The sequence below is a fragment of the Ziziphus jujuba genome, chromosome 11, assembly GCF_031755915.1.
Source record: "Ziziphus jujuba cultivar Dongzao chromosome 11, ASM3175591v1".
Classification (NCBI taxonomy): Eukaryota; Viridiplantae; Streptophyta; class Magnoliopsida; order Rosales; family Rhamnaceae; genus Ziziphus; species Ziziphus jujuba.
Genome location: NC_083389.1, coordinates 15,904,556 through 15,923,762, shown reverse-complemented (window position 1 = coordinate 15,923,762; position 19,207 = coordinate 15,904,556). Strand labels below are relative to the sequence as shown.

General features: G+C 34.4%; 1 protein-coding gene and 1 pseudogene across 1 annotated transcript; both read right to left on the bottom strand.

Moving 5' to 3' along the window:
• Positions 1–4,746: 4,746 nt before the first annotated feature.
• LOC107432681 (photosynthetic NDH subunit of subcomplex B 2, chloroplastic-like) lies at positions 4,747–6,389 on the bottom strand (annotated as a pseudogene).
• Positions 6,390–17,666: 11,277 nt separating this feature from the next.
• Positions 17,667–18,059, bottom strand: LOC107432682 (uncharacterized). Its single transcript, XM_016043870.3, has one exon. It carries the CDS (start codon positions 18,057–18,059, stop codon positions 17,667–17,669), a length of 393 nt encoding a protein of 130 aa, XP_015899356.3.
• Positions 18,060–19,207: the final 1,148 nt, after the last annotated feature.

Here is a 19,207-nt window from a genome sequence, read left to right as displayed (position 1 = left end):
TCATCAAATCTTACATTATATCATTGTTTATTTTTAAATCACAAGTATTGAAGTGATATAAGGGCTTGCAATGGAGGACTTGCACCACTCTGTTTTGCCAGCAGCCAACTTAAGCATGTCAACTTAGTTATCTTCTTCAAGCCACTTACTTGATGTCTAACTTCCCAACTAGTAGACAGTTTCTTTTCACCAAGATCAATGAAAATGGGAGAAGTTAGTTGATTCTTCTGAAGAATCAGGAAGCGAAGCACTATGCCCAGCGGGGGACGGCAAAAGAATTGGCTCCGAAGAAAGAAATTGGATGATAAAACCATCTGATCGATCTGATGTGAGTTTCACTCGCTGATATACACAATCAATATTTTTTCAGGATATCGAATGGATTTTTCATTAGTACTTTTGTTATTAGATCTTAAATTACTTCCAAGATTAGAATTTAAAAATAGATTTGGGATTTATAAAATTTTATAAAATGTTAAAATCAAAGTAAAGTAAACCTTATCAGGACTTACAAACTTCAAATGTATGTTAAATTTTAAAAATGATAAGGTATATTGTTCCTCATGTAAGAATTTTATATGTATATGTCATATTTAACAACTGTCAGATGCTTGTTTACCATTTTCAGTCATGTAATTCTTGTTGAACAAATTGTCAAGCACATGCCTAAATTCTAAACATATAAAATTCAACTTTTCCTTCACCCTTTACAAATTCATTATTAAAAAAAAAAAATTACAAAGGCATCTTTAATAATTAAGAATTTATTACCGAGACTTTAATATGAATTTTGAAAGGTCTATAAATGCTTTGAACAACAAGCTTAAGCTTTGCATAATTAATTTTCATTTTAAATTCAAACAAAGATAAAAGGCTAACAAGATAGGATAATATTGGATTTACGGTGTTTATATGAGATTTTTAAACTTGAAAAATAACTAGGTCCTTAAGAATTTGTTTGGGACTTTGCTCATATTATTTCATTGCTTTGACCTTTTATTCATAGTAAAGTAAGTTCACTACACTTTTTTTTACTCACATATAGAGATCGCCCAATCAATGATGGGGGATAAGCAATCTCTCATTTCTAAGAGTTTGGTTAGATATATGCAATTGTGATAATCGGACAGTAATAGATGGTTGTTAAGGTGGGCAACCTCGCGAATAATAGCATTACTATAGAATAAAACGTAACATGCAAAGAAGCTAGAGATGAAGGATTATTCGGTTAATAATTATAAATTAATTTCCTTTACCAATTAATTTCAGTCTCCTAATTCATGATATGTCCTTGGTATATAATTAGATGGTGCAAATGCAAAATTAAGCAATGAAAATAGAGACACAGCAGCAAAATATAAGGAAGACAAAAGCAAACAACAAATTCTTCTCCTTTATTTAGTATTATGCATAGTCATTAACAGTTATTTATAACTTGGTATTATATAAATACCATTAACGACCAGCATGTTCATGTGGGATGAAAGAAAACACACATATATTAGTGTGTGTGTGTGTTTGTGTGTATATATATATATATATAGATATAGTACTTTATAATTAAGGATTACAGTCAAATCGCTCTTAAAAGTTCTCCAAGATATACACGAATTTCGTCAATCACGAGAGGAAGTTGGCTAACCGTTAAAGGGACAATGGAAAGCAAGCGAAGAGGGGTTCTAACTAGTCCAGAGGCAGGGAGAGCAGTGCAGTTGGCGAGAGGAAGGTTGACAAAGATGGCACAGCCTGTTGTGTTAAAGAGAATGCCCGGACCCACGTTGAGAGCGATGCTGTAAAAACCGCCGGCATTGGTGACGGCTTGCCCGAGACTGGTCCTGTCTCCATCGCAGGACAAGCTGACATTAACACCAACCACAGGTGGGCCAGAGGGAGGCAGAATCCTTCTGACCGGGCAAGTAACCCTGCCAACAACCTGAACTTGAGATCCAACAGCCACATTGAGAGACGTGGCGGATGAGGATGTGGCTGTGGTAAGAACCAAGATGGCAAGGAAGAGCAAGTATGCTGAAGGATTTTTTGCCATTCTTTGCAATCTAGCTACTTTGTGATATCAGGGTTTATTTATTTTTATTTTGTTGTTGTTCTTGCAGATCTTTGGAAGAACCACTTATGGATTTATATACTTCAAAAAAAAAAAATACAGTTTAAAGGATGACTTTAGGCCTATGGATTTATTGGTATGTTCCTAACCTTGTTTGGAATCTATTGACGTGGCAAGCGCAAAGGATTGATGTTTACTCAATTAAATTATTCAATTTTGAGTTATCAATTTATATCACCTTTAATAAAACATAACTTTTTACATAGAGAGAGTTATTATATTATCAAAACCATCCAAATAAAAAAATCATCACAACATTTATTATTAATTTTTAAATTGCCATAAAAATTAAGATCTAAAAATGTATATATTTGTGTATTATACGAATCTAGTAAAATATTAAAAACGTGAGAAAATACAATGAATCCTATTAGGATTCATATAAATCCCGCATATATTTTTAAATCTCAACTTTTAATTAATCCAAAAACTTATAAGAAATGTGTGAATGATTTTTCAGTAGAACAATTTCAACTTATGAATTCATATATATATATATATATAATTTTGTTAAAATATATTTGCATATTTATTTTATGGTAGGCATCTCACAACTCACCACATTTGGTGAGATGTATGGTTTTTATAAATTTATTTGTTTGTTATTTTTTTCATCTCATCAAATATGGTGGGATGTAAAATACTCATTATAGTGTCAGTGTATAAGCTTACCATAGCACGACTATTTACGAAGCTCATATTATGTGTCAATAAAATTTTATTTTTCATCCATCAAATCATTTTACGAGCTAAAATTTAAAAATATATTTTTTATATACAATTCCTTTTTTTAATAAGATTTTAAAATTTTATTAAATCCATTTTAGACTATTAATTTATTTTCAAATTTTAATCATTAAAGTAATTTAAAAACTAATAAAATATTTTAATATTAAAATCATCATGTGGATATGTAGTGAGATCCACTCTATATATGCTGACTTTGCTTAATTATAGCCATGCCAAACTCTAGCTGGCAGATCATTTAACTGTTACCAACTTTTTATTCACCAATTTGCATGCTATGTACGTAGAGATATGCCCATTATGCATTTTAATGAAACGGGCGTAGTCAAAGGCCTTAGTCGCCTTACTCTTCCGGCAGGCTATGTGAGGATGCCTCTCTAGTTCTGAAATGGAAATTAGGCCATAACTACCATCATTTTTTTGTCTTGGTAAAAACCATTACTATCTTCTTTGTTACGTAAATTAATGGATAATTGACATTGGAATTAAAGGTCCTTCTTTATATATATATATATATATATATATATATAATTTTGTTATAAAAAGCACACGATCATTTGCATAGTATGAGCACCTACGTTATGCAACATGTTGCGGTACCTAACGTTAGGCGTGCACTATAGAGGAGGATAAATAGTACAGCTCTATATATATATATAGTATGGTGAGCAGATGAGGTTTTTTCTCTGCTATTAAAAAAATAACAATAACTATGTTTTTCACCGATTGACAGAAGGAAGGGTATTTTATATATATATATATATATAGATGCAACAAAAAACTAAAATAAATTACATAAGTATTTGCAATTTCTAAAAGACAGATTGGTGTTTTAAGTAAAATTACCAAACTAGGAAAAATGTTGTGTAATTTACCCAAATAAGAAAATCCAATTTTGCTTAATGCTAGGAACTATTGGTCAATGCTTTTCAGCTTGATCCAATTTTGTAGCTTAACAATGTTTTTATCTAGTGAAACTGTAGTGATTTTACTCCTGTGAGTGAAACTAGATGTGAAGAATAATGTATCTTAATAATATTAAGCCTGGTGTTATCTTTCTATAAAATCTGCTTTACTTTATTGGCTACTGTTTTGATGATAATCAAATGAAGTGGGACTTGTATGGCATATATGGTCCTTGAAGGCTATAATTCCCAACGTTGACCATTAGTTTTGCGACAGAAAGATAGGTTTAACAATTTAAGTTCTTTGCTCTGTCTGCAATTTAGTCATAGAGATTGTTTTTCATGTTTTCAGATTGCTACATCTCTAAAAGAATTTGATTGGAACTGGGGGCTGCAAAGAATGATCCCAAATCTTTTGGTGGAAAGTTATAAAACTTTAATATTACAAACTAATAACTTCATCACAATTCTGTATGGAATTTTTATTATCTGGAATGTTATTTTTGTCACTGCTGTTTGGGTGGTTTCGACCAATAAGACAACTTTGGATGTTAGACTAATGGAAGCAGTACTTGTTCAAAACTGATGAGGCTCTTAAACATATTGCTTTTGTTTGCTTAGTGTTGCGTTGTTTATGCATATGTAGGGAAAAAGACTGTCCTAGTCCAAATTCAAACTTCTTGAAAATTTGGACATACAGGGTTCATTTTTGGTTTCAGGATGAATTCTAACACTCAGAGCTAATTATTTTTTTTTTTTCAATCACTATTTTCATTAGAAGAGGGGGGGAACATACATTCAACTTAATTTAAAAAAAAAAAAAAAAAAAGTTGCTTTGATAGATTGGAGGAACAGGTGTGTACAACTTAGTAAAAAAAAGGAAATAGGGTGAAAAATAAAAGAGAAAGAAGGGGGGAAAAAAATGAAAGAATGGATTAAAGAAGAAGATGGAAATTCTATATGAAAGATTAATTACAAGTTATCATGCCTCCAATCCTCACCAGGCTTCACAACAAGAGGTACCAACATGGAATCAGGACCAGTGCACATGAAATATTCCTTCCCATATTTCTCAGAGAAAGAGCCAGGGCTTGATAAGTAGATCTCCTCAAATCCCATCCTTATTACCCTGAAGAACAATTCTCGTCCTTGAAAACGGTAACAATCATGTTAGAGTTGCCAACTTAATTAAGAGACTAATAATGGTGTGCCATTTTTCTATCTGTCAGCATTTGATCCCATTTGTTTTTTCACAAGTAAAGTTTGGTTTTGAAACAGTTCAAATTCTACCACGTCACTTTGTAAACAAAACTTGGCTTCGATTAGAAGAAATTCAATAGCAATGTACCTGATCAAGAGTTTCATATTTTGAAGCTGGTGTGTTGTAAAATGCCTTTCAATCTCTCTTTAGGAGGGGCTACATAAACTCGGCTGAGCTTGTTGTTCAGAATGGTAAAAGGCACGTCTTGAGAAGTCCACAAACCCGGTTTCTTTTCAGGCTCATAACCAAAAGCAAACAATGCTGGATCTTCAGTTTTCATTGCTTCAACAAGTGATAATATTTCGAAAGGCGACGATAAAGGAGGGCTTGAGCAGTAAGAACAGCCTTGGAGACCTTGGATGGCTGCCATATTTTGCCTTTTGAACTTGAAATGGCTAAGTATAACATTTGTAAGAGTCACATTCTTTTTTCCTTTGTTCTTCACAATGTGTGCTGTAGCCATGCTTACCGGATTTAGTGTAACAACATACATTAGATCAGGTACTCCACTGGTGCAGCTCGGTTCAACCTGCAACAAAGAAGCAATGGCATGGGAAAAAATGAAAGAAAGAAAAGAAGAACATTTTCTTCCCTGGTTTCATCATTTTAGAACTATGTACTTTGATTCTCACAAAGATATGATTTAGGCATTTTATCCACTCGAGAATCCCCTTTCCAAAACTCTCCTACTACTGAAATTCAACAAAATAGCCACTGGAAGGTGGATAAATTGGACAATAGGTACCCGACATAACTTTGGTGGAATTGGACACAAAACACTAGCAAAAGGAAAATAGCTATTACAGCAAGGATATTGGAGTAAATAAATCAAATGAGGCCTAGACTTTCATCGAGAAAATTAGAAGCATCAAGAACCATACCATCTGAACCTTTGCAAATGGAACAAGACAGTTGAATTAAGCAGTACCTGGAGAGCATCAATGGCATCAAAATCAACATCTTTTACAGTCCATTCAGCAAGCATAAGTGACCCTTTGATCCAGGCTCTGATGCATCATTGATGAACAAACCGATCCCTCCTTTGGTTCTAGTAGAGGCTGAACCATTTGCAGGAATTGTATAAAGAACCTCCTCAAAGCCATCATCTTTCCAGTACACTTTAGGCTTGTATGAAGTAACAAGAGCATCAAGTACTTGTAGCTTTAAGGAACTACCATTCCTTACAGTTAGCTGAACCATTGGAATGTTGTCGGATTGCGAAAATTTAGTGCCTTTCCTGCTGAATTTCTCATTAAGGTTCTCAGGAACTGAAACTGTGGTTGTTGCAGGGGAAAGAGATAAGGAAAGAGCAGAAGGCATTGGGGGGAGAGAAGAAAGCTCTTCCCAGTTTCGGCGACACATAAAGGTCTATAAGGCTAATCAGCAAATAAAATATTTGTTTTTAACTAAATAGAATAGGAAAAATCAGCAAATAATTATGAATAACCAAAACACAAAAATAAACTCCCTCCCAAGTCCTAGCAATCTATATTAGTGAGGCTGGTCTGCTACCAAATAAACTCTTCACACCTACATCATGGAATCATCCGTTTGAGATATTATTTCCAACCTTTCAGAGTAAAATTTACCGGAACTCCATTAAAAATAAAAAGTACTAACCCCTCGTGGAAGAAAATCTCCCACATCAGGAGTCTTCAAGAACAATTGGCGTTATTGCCACCTGTTTATTGCTTTTTGCTAAGCTATTTTGTCTTACAATATCTTCCAACAACCCAAAAAAATAAATAAATAAAACGAAATTTATCTGGAAACCCTCTTTCCGATTTTACTTTCCTTTTTGAATGCATCATTGACATCGGCCGCATTTCAGTGTTGGAAATATCTATATGAAACTGAGTTGGAAGACTTTGTGGCGTAATTTACTTGAGCCGTCGACTAGCCTGGATTCATTAAATTTAGCAGGTAACCAATCAACTAGGAAAAACAGTCTTAATTGGCTTATTGTTTTTGAAATTTTAAAAGGGTAACATAGAAAAAAAAACACAATTAAATAGCATGGCATAAACCCATCATCCCATAGAACATTGTCCAGAGATGAAGTTATAGTTAATTTACAACCCAAAATCTAAAGGCAAACTAGCTAACTCCAAAATTTCATAGCCGTTGGCTTCTTAAACACAAGTCAACTCTCTTTCACACATTCGCTAAGAAAATGCCATGAATTAATCATTACTGGATAATTATGGAAGATAAACGGCGCAAGGCTTGGTTTGGAATCCCATTGGATCCATAGAGGATTGGATAAATAGTAGTTTTTTTTCTTTTTTCTTTTTTTTTTTTCGAAAAAATTAGAGATTAATTTGGAAAATGCTTTAGAGACGTTTTGCATTTATTGAAAATGTTTGAAAATGGATATATAACAAAGATATGAATAATATTTCAATAACAAAATATTTTTTTTTTCCATATATAGCAACCAAGATTCTATCAAGTTGATTAATTGTTTTGTCTTACTTTGGAAGTTGTTGGACTGCTCTAAATTTTTAAATTTAAAATTTTATTTATGGTTCATCCAACTTTATAAAGTTCACTTTCTCAAATATGATTTTAGTAAATATCAAATCTTATATTATATCATTGTTTATTTTTAAATCACAATTGTTGACTTGATATAAGGGCTTACAATGGAGGACTTGCACCACTTTGTTTTGCCACCAGCCAACCCGAGCAAATGGATTTTCCATTAGTACTTTTATTATTAGATTTTAAAATGTTTAAAGGATTGGAATTTAAAAAAGATTTGAGACTTTTAAAATTTAATAAAATGCTAAAATCCTATAAAAATTAAGTAAACCTTATCAGGACTTATAAACTTCAAAAGTATATTAAATTTTAAAAATGATAAAGTAGATTTTTCCTCATGTAAGAATTTCTCTCTGTACATATCATATTTAACACTGTCAGATGCTTGTTTACTATTTCACTCATATAATTCTTGTTGAATAAATTGTAAAGCACATGCCTAAACTCTAAACATATAAAATTCAACTTTTCCTTCACCTTTTACAAATTTATTATTAAAAAAAAAAAGTTTTACAGAGGCATCTTTAATAATTTAGAATTTATTACCGAGACTTTAATATGAATTTTGAAAGGTCTATAAATGCTTTTAACAACAAGTTTTAAGCTTTGCATAATTAATTTTCATTTTAAATTCAAATAAAGATAAAAGGCCAACAAGGTAGTATAATATTGGTGTTATTATTATTATTTTTTTTTTATCTGATTTATGGTGCTTATATGAGATTCTTAAACTTGAAAAATAACTAGGTCCTTAAGAATTTGTTTGGGACTTCGTTCATATTATTTCATTGTTTCGATCTTTTATTCATAGTAAAGTAAGTTCACTACACTTTTTGGCTATTCACATATAAAAATTTTGCTATTATAGGCCAGGTTGCTCAATTTATGATGGGGGATAAGCAATTTCTCAATTCGAAGAGTTTGGTTAGATATATGCAATTGTGATAATCGGACAGTAATAGATGGTTGTTAAGGTGGGCAACCTCGCGAATAATAGCATTACTATAGAATAAAACGTAACATGCAAAGAAGCTAGAGATGAAGGATTATTCGGTTAATAATTATAAATTAATTTCCTTTACCAATTAATTTCAGTCTCCTAATTCATGATATGTCCTTGGTATATAATTAGATGGTGAAAATGCAAAATTAAGCAATGAAAATAGAGACACAGCAGCAAAATATAAGGAAGACAAAAGCAAACAACAAATTCTTCTCCTTTATTTAGTATTATGCATAGTCATTAACAGTTATTTATAACTTGGTATTGTATAAATACCATTAACGACCAGCATGTTCATGTGGGAAGAAAGAAAACACACATATATTAGTGTGTGTGTGTGTTTGTGCGTATCTATATATATATATATATATATAGATATAGTACTTTATAATTAAGGATTACAGTCAAATCGCTCTTAAAAGTTCTCCAAGATATACACGAATTTCGTCAATCACGAGAGGAAGTTGGCTAACCGTTAAAGGGACAATGGAAAGCAAGCGAAGAGGGGTTCTAACTACTCCAGAGGCAGGGAGAGCAGTGCAGTTGGCGAGAGGAAGGTTGACAAAGATGGCACAGCCTGTTGTGTTAAAGAGAATGCCCGGACCCACGTTGAGAGCGATGCTGTAAAAACCGCCGGCATTGGTGACGGCTTGCCCGAGACTGGTCCTGTCTCCATCGCAGGACAAGCTGACATTAACACCAACCACAGGTGGGCCAGAGGGAGGCAGAATCCTTCTGACCGGGCAAGTAACCCTGCCAACAACCTGAACTTGAGATCCAACAGCCACATTGAGAGACGTGGCGGATGAGGATGTGGCTGTGGTAAGAACCAAGATGGCAAGGAAGAGCAAGTATGCTGAAGGATTTTTTGCCATTCTTTGCAATCTAGCTACTTTGTGATATCAGAGTTTATTTATTTTTATTTTGTTGTTGTTCTTGCAGATCTTTGGAAGAACCACTTATGGATTTATATACTTCAAAAAAAAAAAAAATACAGTTTAAAGGATGACTTTAGGCCTATGGATTTATTGCTATGTTCCTAACCTTGTTTGGAATCAATTGACGTGGCAAGCGCAAAGGATTGATGTTTACTCAATTAAATTATTCAATTTTGAGTTATCAATTTATATCACCTATAATAAAACATAACTTTTTACATAGAAAGAGTTATTATATTATCAAAACCATCCAAATAAAAAAATCATCACAACATTTATTATTAATTTTTAAATTGCCATAAAAATTAAGATCTAAAAATGTATATATTTGTGTATTATACGAATCTAGTAAAATATTAAAAACGTGAGAAAATACAGTGAATCCTATTAGGATTCATATAAATATCGCATATATTTTTAAATCTCAAATTTTAATTAATCCAAAAACTTATAAAAAATATGTGAATGACTTTTCAGTAGAACAATTTCAACTTATGAATTCATATATATATATATATATATATATATATATATATATATATAATTTTGTTAAAATATATTTGCATATTTATTTTATGGTAGGCATCTCACAACTCACCACATTTGATGAGATGTATGGTTTTTATAAATTTATTTGTTTGTTATTTTTTTCATCTCATCAAATATGGTGGGATATAAAATACTCATTATAGTGTCAGTGTATAAGCTTACCATAGCATGACTATTTACGAAGCTCATATTATGTCTCAATAAAATTTTATTTTTCATCCATCAAATCATTTTACGAGCTAAAATTTAAAAATATATTTTCTATATACAATTCCTTTTTTTAATAAGATTTTAAAATTTTATTAAATCCATTTTAGACTATTAATTCATTTTCAAATTTTAATCATTAAAGTAATTTAAAAACTAATAAAATATTTTAATATTAAAATCATCATGTGGATATGTAGTGAGATCCACTCTATATATGCTGACTTTGCTTAATTATAGCCATGCCAAACTCTAGCTGGCAGATCATTTAACTGTTACCAACTTTTTATTCACCAATTTGCATGCTATGTACGTAGAGATATGCCCATTATGCATTTTAATGAAACGGGCATAGTCAAAGGCCTTAGTCGCCTTACTCTTCCGGCAGGCTATGTGAGGATGCCTCTCTAGTTCTGAAATGGAAATTAGGCCATAACTACCATCATTTTTTTGTCTTGGTAAAAACCATTACTATCTTCTTTGTTACGTAAATTAATGGATAATTGACATTGGAATTAAAGGTCCTTCTTTATATATATATATATATATATATATATATATATATAATTTTGTTATAAAAAGCACACGATCATTTGCATAGTATGAGCACCTACGTTATGCAACATGTTGCGGTACCTAACGTTATGCACACGATCATTTACCGTAGCTATAGTTAGGTATTATATAGATACCATTAACGACCAGCATGTTTATGTGGGAAGAAAGAAAACACACATATATTACTATGTGTGTGTGTGTGTGTGTGTGTGTGTGTGTGTGTGTGTGTGTGTGTGTGTGCGCGTGTGCGTGTGTGCATATATAATATAGTACTTTATAATATGAGGATTACAGTCAAAACCCTCCTAAAAGATCTAAAAAATACACATAAGTTCGTTGAATCACTAGAGGACGTAGGCTAATCGTTACAAAGCGAATGGCACCAATGAGAAGCTGTAACACCCCGTTCCGAAGTACATCGGAATTTCTAAAATTTGACCAAGGTTAACCGGGTTTGACTTTCGTTGACCGAGAAGGGGTCAAATGTTGACTTTTTGCTCCTAATGGAGTTTAACATTGACTGAGATACCGCTAAAAAGTGCACATTGTCACGAGTTCATAGACTAGTAGCACGTCAAAAACGGAGTTGCGGTTTGAAAGTTATGAGCAAAACAAGTTGAGGTCCAAACTGTCCAAGGGGTGCCGGAGTTGACTTTTTGTTCATGCAAATTTGAGCTTTGACTCATGCATTGTGAAGTACTCGTCGATACGAGTTCATAGACTAGCGGCACGCTTAAAGTGGATATCTGGTTAAAAAGTTATGGACATGCAAAGTTTTTCGAATACCGTAATATTTTAATATATTTTGACTTACTGAATAGTATGTGTCGCGTGTCGTGTTTTCAACCAATCACATGAGTGAACAGCATCACCCACGGGTGGCTTTTATTTTGGCAAAAACACGTGAGCCGAGGGGAAGAAAGAGAAAGAGGGGAGGAGAGAGAGAGAGAGAGAGAAAGAACGCTAGAGAGAGAAACCCAATCGGCTAACCGCCGTTCACCCATTTCCGACCACTAGAAAAGTACATGTGCCACCCTAGCTTGAAGCCCACCTGAAAACCGGCCAGCCAGCCAAAAATCACTACCAACTGACCGCCGACGCGATGCGCCCGGATCTAGACTTTTTCTCGCTGCAGTGTTGATTTTTTCAAACCCAGATTTCTCCCTATCCAGCCTCCGTTTGCCTCACCGCCAATTCCATTGAGTCACCCATTCCCCGATCGACCTTCCCACCAAAAATCACGGCCATTTTCCACCGGACGCGTGCCCGGAGGTGGCGGATTCCAGTGACCACGGCGGCTCGTCGGGAAATCGACTTTCCGACGAGTTTCCAGTTGCACCGCCCATCCTTTCCCACTAATTCCGACCCTCTGAACCCAAATCCGGTGTCCACTTTCCTCAATTCTTAACGGATTGTGAGAATCAAAGGCCTAAATTCCGAAAGCTTTCCGATGAGATTCCCGCCACCTCAGGTCCGATCTCCAGAAAGTAAGACCAAATTCGTAATTCTCATTTCACAAGCTTCAATTCGATATATTACTCATAAATTTTGGTTAACGTTTGTGTTAAACTCCCGGATACCGGTATTATTTATCCGAATAAAATATTAATTTATTTGAGTTGTATAATATTGTTGTTCTAAGAGCACGTGTGCGTTGTGGAATTGATCCCATGGAGGATCTTGGTTGGATTGCATGCTCAAGGTGAGTGACCCACCTTCAAAATTATTTTGGAATGTTAAAAATATATATATTTTGTGTTAATTGGTTATTTGAAGAATATGTTTTATGTGTTGAATATTTAACAAATTTATATTTGGAATTATGATGCCAAAATTGAATGGAATTAAATATTTGTACATTATAAAATATTTTGGTTTTAAGGAGTTTGAGATTTTGGTAATTATTATCAAATTTTATTGTTGGAATATTTCATAAAGGAATATTTCAAAAATATGTTTATGTGTTCAATATTATGAGAATTTCTATCTAGAATTGTATTGCCAATTTATAATGTTTTTAATATATGTTTTCGTGCCAAAAGAATATATTTGGAAATTTAAAGAAATTGTGGTTTTGATTTATTTTAATTATTGCTATGGTTATTATTCAATTATTGTGCACAATTATATGAATTAATTATATATGGAATTTATATGGTTTTCATATTACTGATTTAAATTGATTTTTGAGAATTTGAGAAAAATATAGATTTAAATTATTATGTTTTAAAAATATTTATGCATTGAAATATTAATGGCTTGACCTTATGCCATTGAAAAATTTGTATATTCAAATTGATGGATTTGAACTTGATGGATTTTAAAGTGATGGATTTATGATGAGGATTAAAGAAAAAATGTGGGAATGTGAGTTTGAAAAATAGTATAATTCCCACGGTGAATTTTGGAAAAAATTATGCAATTTAATAATAAATTTGGTTATTTGTTTTAGACGCACTCATACAGTACTGGTGTTCTATACTGTATATGTGAATGAGCGCGCAAGTTATAATGTCTCCCGTGAGTTGCCATCAGACCAAGGGTAGGCAAGTTTTATATAGTGCACATAAGCCGCCCCCCTCCATGGCCGGGTTGACGGTTTAAGCAGCAGCGCTGTCGGGATGCCGAAGTGACCGTATGCAAGTTTCTCTCTTTAACCTCCCTCCAAATGGTGCTTGGGACGCTGTGTAACACCCCGTCCCGAATCGCACCGGAATCCGTGCACGTTGACCGAGGTTGACCGTTGACCGTTGACCGAAGGGGTCAAAGTTGACTTTTTGACTCGGTGGGAATTTCGAGTTGACCAGGGTACCGTGGCGAAGTGCATGACGCCCTGAGTTCGTAGACTAGTAGCACGTCGAAAACGGAGCTACGGTTTGAAAGTTATGGGCAAAACAAGTTGAAGTGTAAACTGTCTAAAAGGTGCCGGGAGTTGACTTTTTCTTGTGATGTAATTGTGAGTTGACTCTTGTATGGTTGTAAAGTACTCGTCGATACGAGTTCATAGACTAGCGGCACGCTTAAATCGGACATCCGGTTAAAAAGTTATGGACGTTTGAAGTTTACCGGATACCGTATTATTTTAATGTTTTTGGGTCGTGAACAGTGAAATGCCACGTGTCAGCTTCTGAGTGGTCCACGTGGCATGAACAGTGTCACACAGGGTTTTAATTTTGAAAAACTCTCGGGGAAGAGAGAGAAAGAGAGAGAAGAGAGAGAAAGAGAGAGAGGAGAGAGAAAGAGAGAAAGAGGACCCGCCGGCCGCCGGCCATTTTCACGTTTTTCCGGCCTAGTTACTGTACACGCGCCGGCCAGCCAGATTGCCCACCTCATTTCCGACAAAACCTCCAAATTTCACGGCGAACGGCCGCCGGACGCGCCCGGATCGGACGTCCGAAGTTTGGCGGCGATTTTTCCCCTCCACCGCCGGCCACCGCGAATCGGCACTATTCCGGCCGATAAACAGTACACGCGCCTGACAGCCTTGATCCTCTCCTCAAGTCCGGCCTACCCACCAAAAATCACGGCCATCGGACCACCGACGCGCCGGGATCGGAGCGTTTTCCGGCGAGGGGTCAAAAATCTTCAAACGGTGATTTCTCCGCCGTCCGACCTCCGTTTTGCTCACCGTCGGTCCCGTTGGATTGCTCTCCTCACGATCTACAAATCTGCAAAATTTCACAGCAAACGGCCACCGTCGGAAATTACTGTTCCGGCGACGGTTGCCGGTGACGTGGCGGCCCGCCGGAAAGTACTGTTCCGGCGAGTACCCCGAAAATTCCGGCCAGCTCCAGTCCGCAGTGTTCGACCTCCTGAACCCAAATCCGACTTCCGTTTCCACCAATTCACGACGGTTTGGGAGAATTGCAAAGCCGAAACCCGAAAAGCTTCCCGATAAAATTCCGACCCCGTCGGGTACGATCATCGGAAATTAAGACCGGATCTGTGATTAGCATCACTCGAGCTTCGATTCGGTATATAATTCGTAAATTTTAGTTATCGTTTGGTGTTCGCTCCCCAGGTACCCATTTAGGGATTACCCCGAATAAAATATTAATATTTGTGGTTTTGGTACTGTGGATGTTTTAGGTGCACGTGCAAGTAGCGGAGTCAATCCTACGGAGGATCTTGATTGAGATACGTGCACAAGGTGAGTGACCCACCTTCAAATTAATTTTGGGAAGTTTAATTGATGAATATATTATGTGTGAATTAAATATTTGGAATTTAATTTCTATGTGCCAAATATTTATTGGATTTATTGTAGAATTATTTATGAATTTATTGGATTTAAGAAAATGCGAATTCTACAAATTTATGCCGTGTGGAATTATTTTATGGTTTTGAGGATTTTGAAATTGGTGTGGTTTTAATGGTAAATTGGGCACGATTTGAATTTCAAATATTTCAAGGAAAATATTTGGTTATGTTGGTGATTTCAATTTTTATAAAATATGCCCATGAAATATTATGAGATTTGATTATGAGATTTTGAGCATTATTTATGCATTGGGAAAATGTGGATATTTGAATTGATGGATTTGAAAGTTGGTAGATTTGAAAATCATGGAATTTATGGCATTGATGACAAAGAAATTGTGGGAAAATTCCCGGTTCAAGCGGATGGATTATGCCCGCTATGTTTATGAAAAATGTGAAATTTATTTTATAATTTAAATTGTGGATTTTATGATTTTTAGATGCACCGTGCACGTACTGGTGTTCTGATTATGTGATATGGTATATGTGATATGGTTAGTGTGCACACGGTTGTGATTAGCGCGCAGGTGGGTGTGAGTAGCGCGCGGTTGATATTATGAGGGTGTCCTGTGGATGCCATCGGAGAGGGCGGCCACCCCCCTTTGGCCGGGACACCAGGTTAGCAGCGGCGCAGTGGGACGCCACGCGACCGTATGCCGGTTTCTTTCTATAACCTCCTGTCTGGCGGTACCTTGGGACGCTGGGTACTGTTGGCGCCACTGGTATATAGTGGGTGCATCAACTGATTTTTGGAACTGTGTTTTAAAAAAAAAATAATAATAATAAATAAAATGTTTTAAAGCTGTATTGGAATTAAAATTTATTTATTACTGTTCGGATACTCATTTGATGTCTTGTTTTTTTTGGGGAATATGAATAAGGGTTTTGTGACAATGTTTTAAAAAGGGGAACCTTTCCAACTGAGAGAATTGTAAGGGTTTTGAGAGAAATTATTATTTTCCAAATAATTATTATTGATATACCTATTACCGTGGTATTATATTGTATAGTAGTAGGGTCGCTCACTGAGATGATTAGCATCTCACACTCTTAAATTCCGTTCCTCTAGGTACCAGGTTGTCGGCGTTCACTCGGAGCGGACTTGATCTTCCTCGCTGTTTTAGTTCGTACTGTACCCTGTTTTTCTTTTATTGCAGTTGTAATATTTCTTTCATTCTTGTTGTATTTATTATGCACTGGATTACTGTATTTATTTTGAAGTGCTGCAATTTGTGGAATCAATTTGTAGTATTATGGGAGGAATAAGGGGATATTTTTAGAAGTGTGTTTTCAGTGCAGGTAGTTTGTGGTAAGTAAATCCCTTAGGGGAGGCTCTGCCGGATTTTCCGTTGGAGAGTTCGGTAGGGTCTCCCTGGGATCAGGGCTGTCTAGGGTTCCGGGGAAGGAATTCTGGACGGGTCCTGACACGCTGGGTATTATAGGGCATCACTGGTATATAGTGTGGTGCGTCAAGTATTATTTTTCAGATATAAATTTCAAATCTTAAAGTTTCAAAGCAGCATTTAAATTAAATGTATTTAATTTGTTTTATCATCTATTTCCAATTAGTATTTTCTAAAATGTATTTATTCATATTTTATATCATTTATTTTAAATTAATGTTTTTAAAATGCATCTTGCCATAAAAATATTAGATGGGTTGGTTGAATATTTCAAAGTGAATATTATAGTATTTTTCTACCACTTATTTTATATGATTATTTATAATTGTTTAAATCATATTTTTGACACTGTTTATTTTGATTTATTAAATCAAATTTTATGACTTATATATTGAATTTTACTTTTATGTTATATTTCTTTAATGTAAGTATTCTAAATTTATTTTATTATATTTCATTATATTTTATTCATATTTGGATTATTTAAATTTTTTTCCAAATTAATTATTCCTTTATTTTTGGGGCATAAAAGATTGGGTTTTGCAAAAATGTTTTAAAATGGGAACTTTTCCAACGGAGTGAATGGTGAGTGGTGAGGGTTTTGAGAGAAAATATTATTTTCAATTAATTATTATTTATTTACTTATTTATTCTTAATTAATCAAATGTGCTATAATTATCGTTACTATTATAATTGTACAGTAGATAGGGTCACTCACTAAGATGATTAGCATCTCATATTTCTAAATTCTGTTCCCCTAGGTACAAGGATTGGGAGACGTTGATCGTCCGGGGCAAGCCCGACGTCTCAGTTCATTGACGAAAGTCCAAGAAGCATTTCCTCCCTTTTCCTCTTCATCTTGTATTGCTTCTTTATCTGACATTGTATTAATTTCATATTTATTTGTATAATGCTCTGTATACTGTATTGGAAACATTTTATTAGATAATGCAATAATTCCCTGTTATTATTTTGGAGTGCTGTAAACTTGTGGAAACAAATTGTAGTAAGATGGGAGGAATAAGGTGGTGTTTATAGAAGTGTGTTTTCAGTGCAGGAAATTTGTGGTAAGTCCAACCGTTATGGGAGGTTCTGTAGGATTTTCCATTGGAAGGTCCGGTAGGGTTTCCTTGGGATCAGGGCTTGTCTAGGGTTCCTGTGAGGAATTTTAGACGGGTCCTGACAGAAGCTGGGCTCTAACTACTCCAGAGGCAGGGAGAGAAGTGAAGTTGGCAAGAAGGAGGCTAACAAAGATGGTACAACCTGTTGTGTTAAAGAGAAGGCCCGGAGACACGTTAAGACTGATTTTGTAAAAACCGCTGGCGTTGGTGACGGCTTGCCCAAGACTGGTCCTGGCTCCATCGCAGGACAAGCTGACATTAGTGCCAGCCACAGGTGGGCCAGAGGGAGGCGGAATCCTTCTGACCAGGCAAGTAACGAAGCCAGCAGTCACAACGTTAGTTCCGCTAGCCAAATTTACAGACGAGGCTGATGAGGATTTGGCTGTGGTAAGAACCAAGAAGGCAAGGAAGAGCAAGTATGCTGAAGGATGTTTTTCCATTGTTTGCAATCTAGCTACTTTGTGATATCAAGGTTTATTTATTTATTTATTTCTTTTTATTTTGTTGTTGTTCTTGCAGATCTTTGGAAGAACCACTTATGTATTTATATACTTCAAAAAAAAAATATTGTTTAAAGGATGACTTTAGTTATCAAGTTGGCCAAATTAGAGATTTATTGCTATGTTCCTAACCTTGTTTGGAATCTATTGACCTGGCAAGTGCAAAGATTGTTGTTTACTCAATTAAATTATACAATTTTAAATTATTAATTTATATGACACTTAATAAAACATAACTTTTTATATATAGAAAAAGTCGTTATATTATCAAAACCATTTGAATAAAAAAACTGTCACAATATTTATTATTAGTTTTTAAATTGCTATAAAAATTAAAATCTAAAAATGTATATATTTGTGTATTATACAAGTCTAGTAAAATATCAAAACCACAAAAAGATAAAGTGTATCCTATTAGGACTCATATAAATCTCAAATATATTTTTAAATCTCAACTCTTACAATAACTTAAAAGCTTATAAGAAAATGTCTGAATGATTTTTCATTAGACCGATCTCAACTTATGAATTCATGTGTGTATATATATATATATATATATAATTTTGTTATAACATATCTGCATATTTATTTTGTGATAGGCATCTCACAACTCACCACATTGGGTGACATGTATGGTTTTTGTAAATTTACTTATTTATTTTTTTCATCTCATCAAATATGGTGGGATGTAAAATACTCATCATAATGTAAGTGTATAAGCTTACCATAGCACAACTATTTATAAAAAAGACCGAGCACATATTATGTATCCATAAAATTTTATTTTTCAGCCACCATATCACTTTAAGAGATAACATTTTAAAATATATGTTCTATATACAATTCATTTTTTTAATAAGATTTTAAAATTTTACTAAATTCATTTTAGACCACTAATTCATTTTCAAGTCTCAATCTTTAAAGTAATTTAAAAGCTAATAAAAGATTCTAATATTAAAATCATCGTGTGGATCTGATGTGAGATCAACCCATATATATGCTGACTTTGCTTAATTAAAGCCATGCCAAACTCTATAGCTGGCGGTTCATTTAACCCTTACCGGCTTTTTATTCACCAATATTCATGC

Coding starts and splice junctions, on each gene's coding strand:
- LOC107432682 (XM_016043870.3), bottom strand. CDS start 18,059: ATGGAAAAACATCCTTCAGCATACTTGCTCTTCCTTGCCTTCTTGGTT.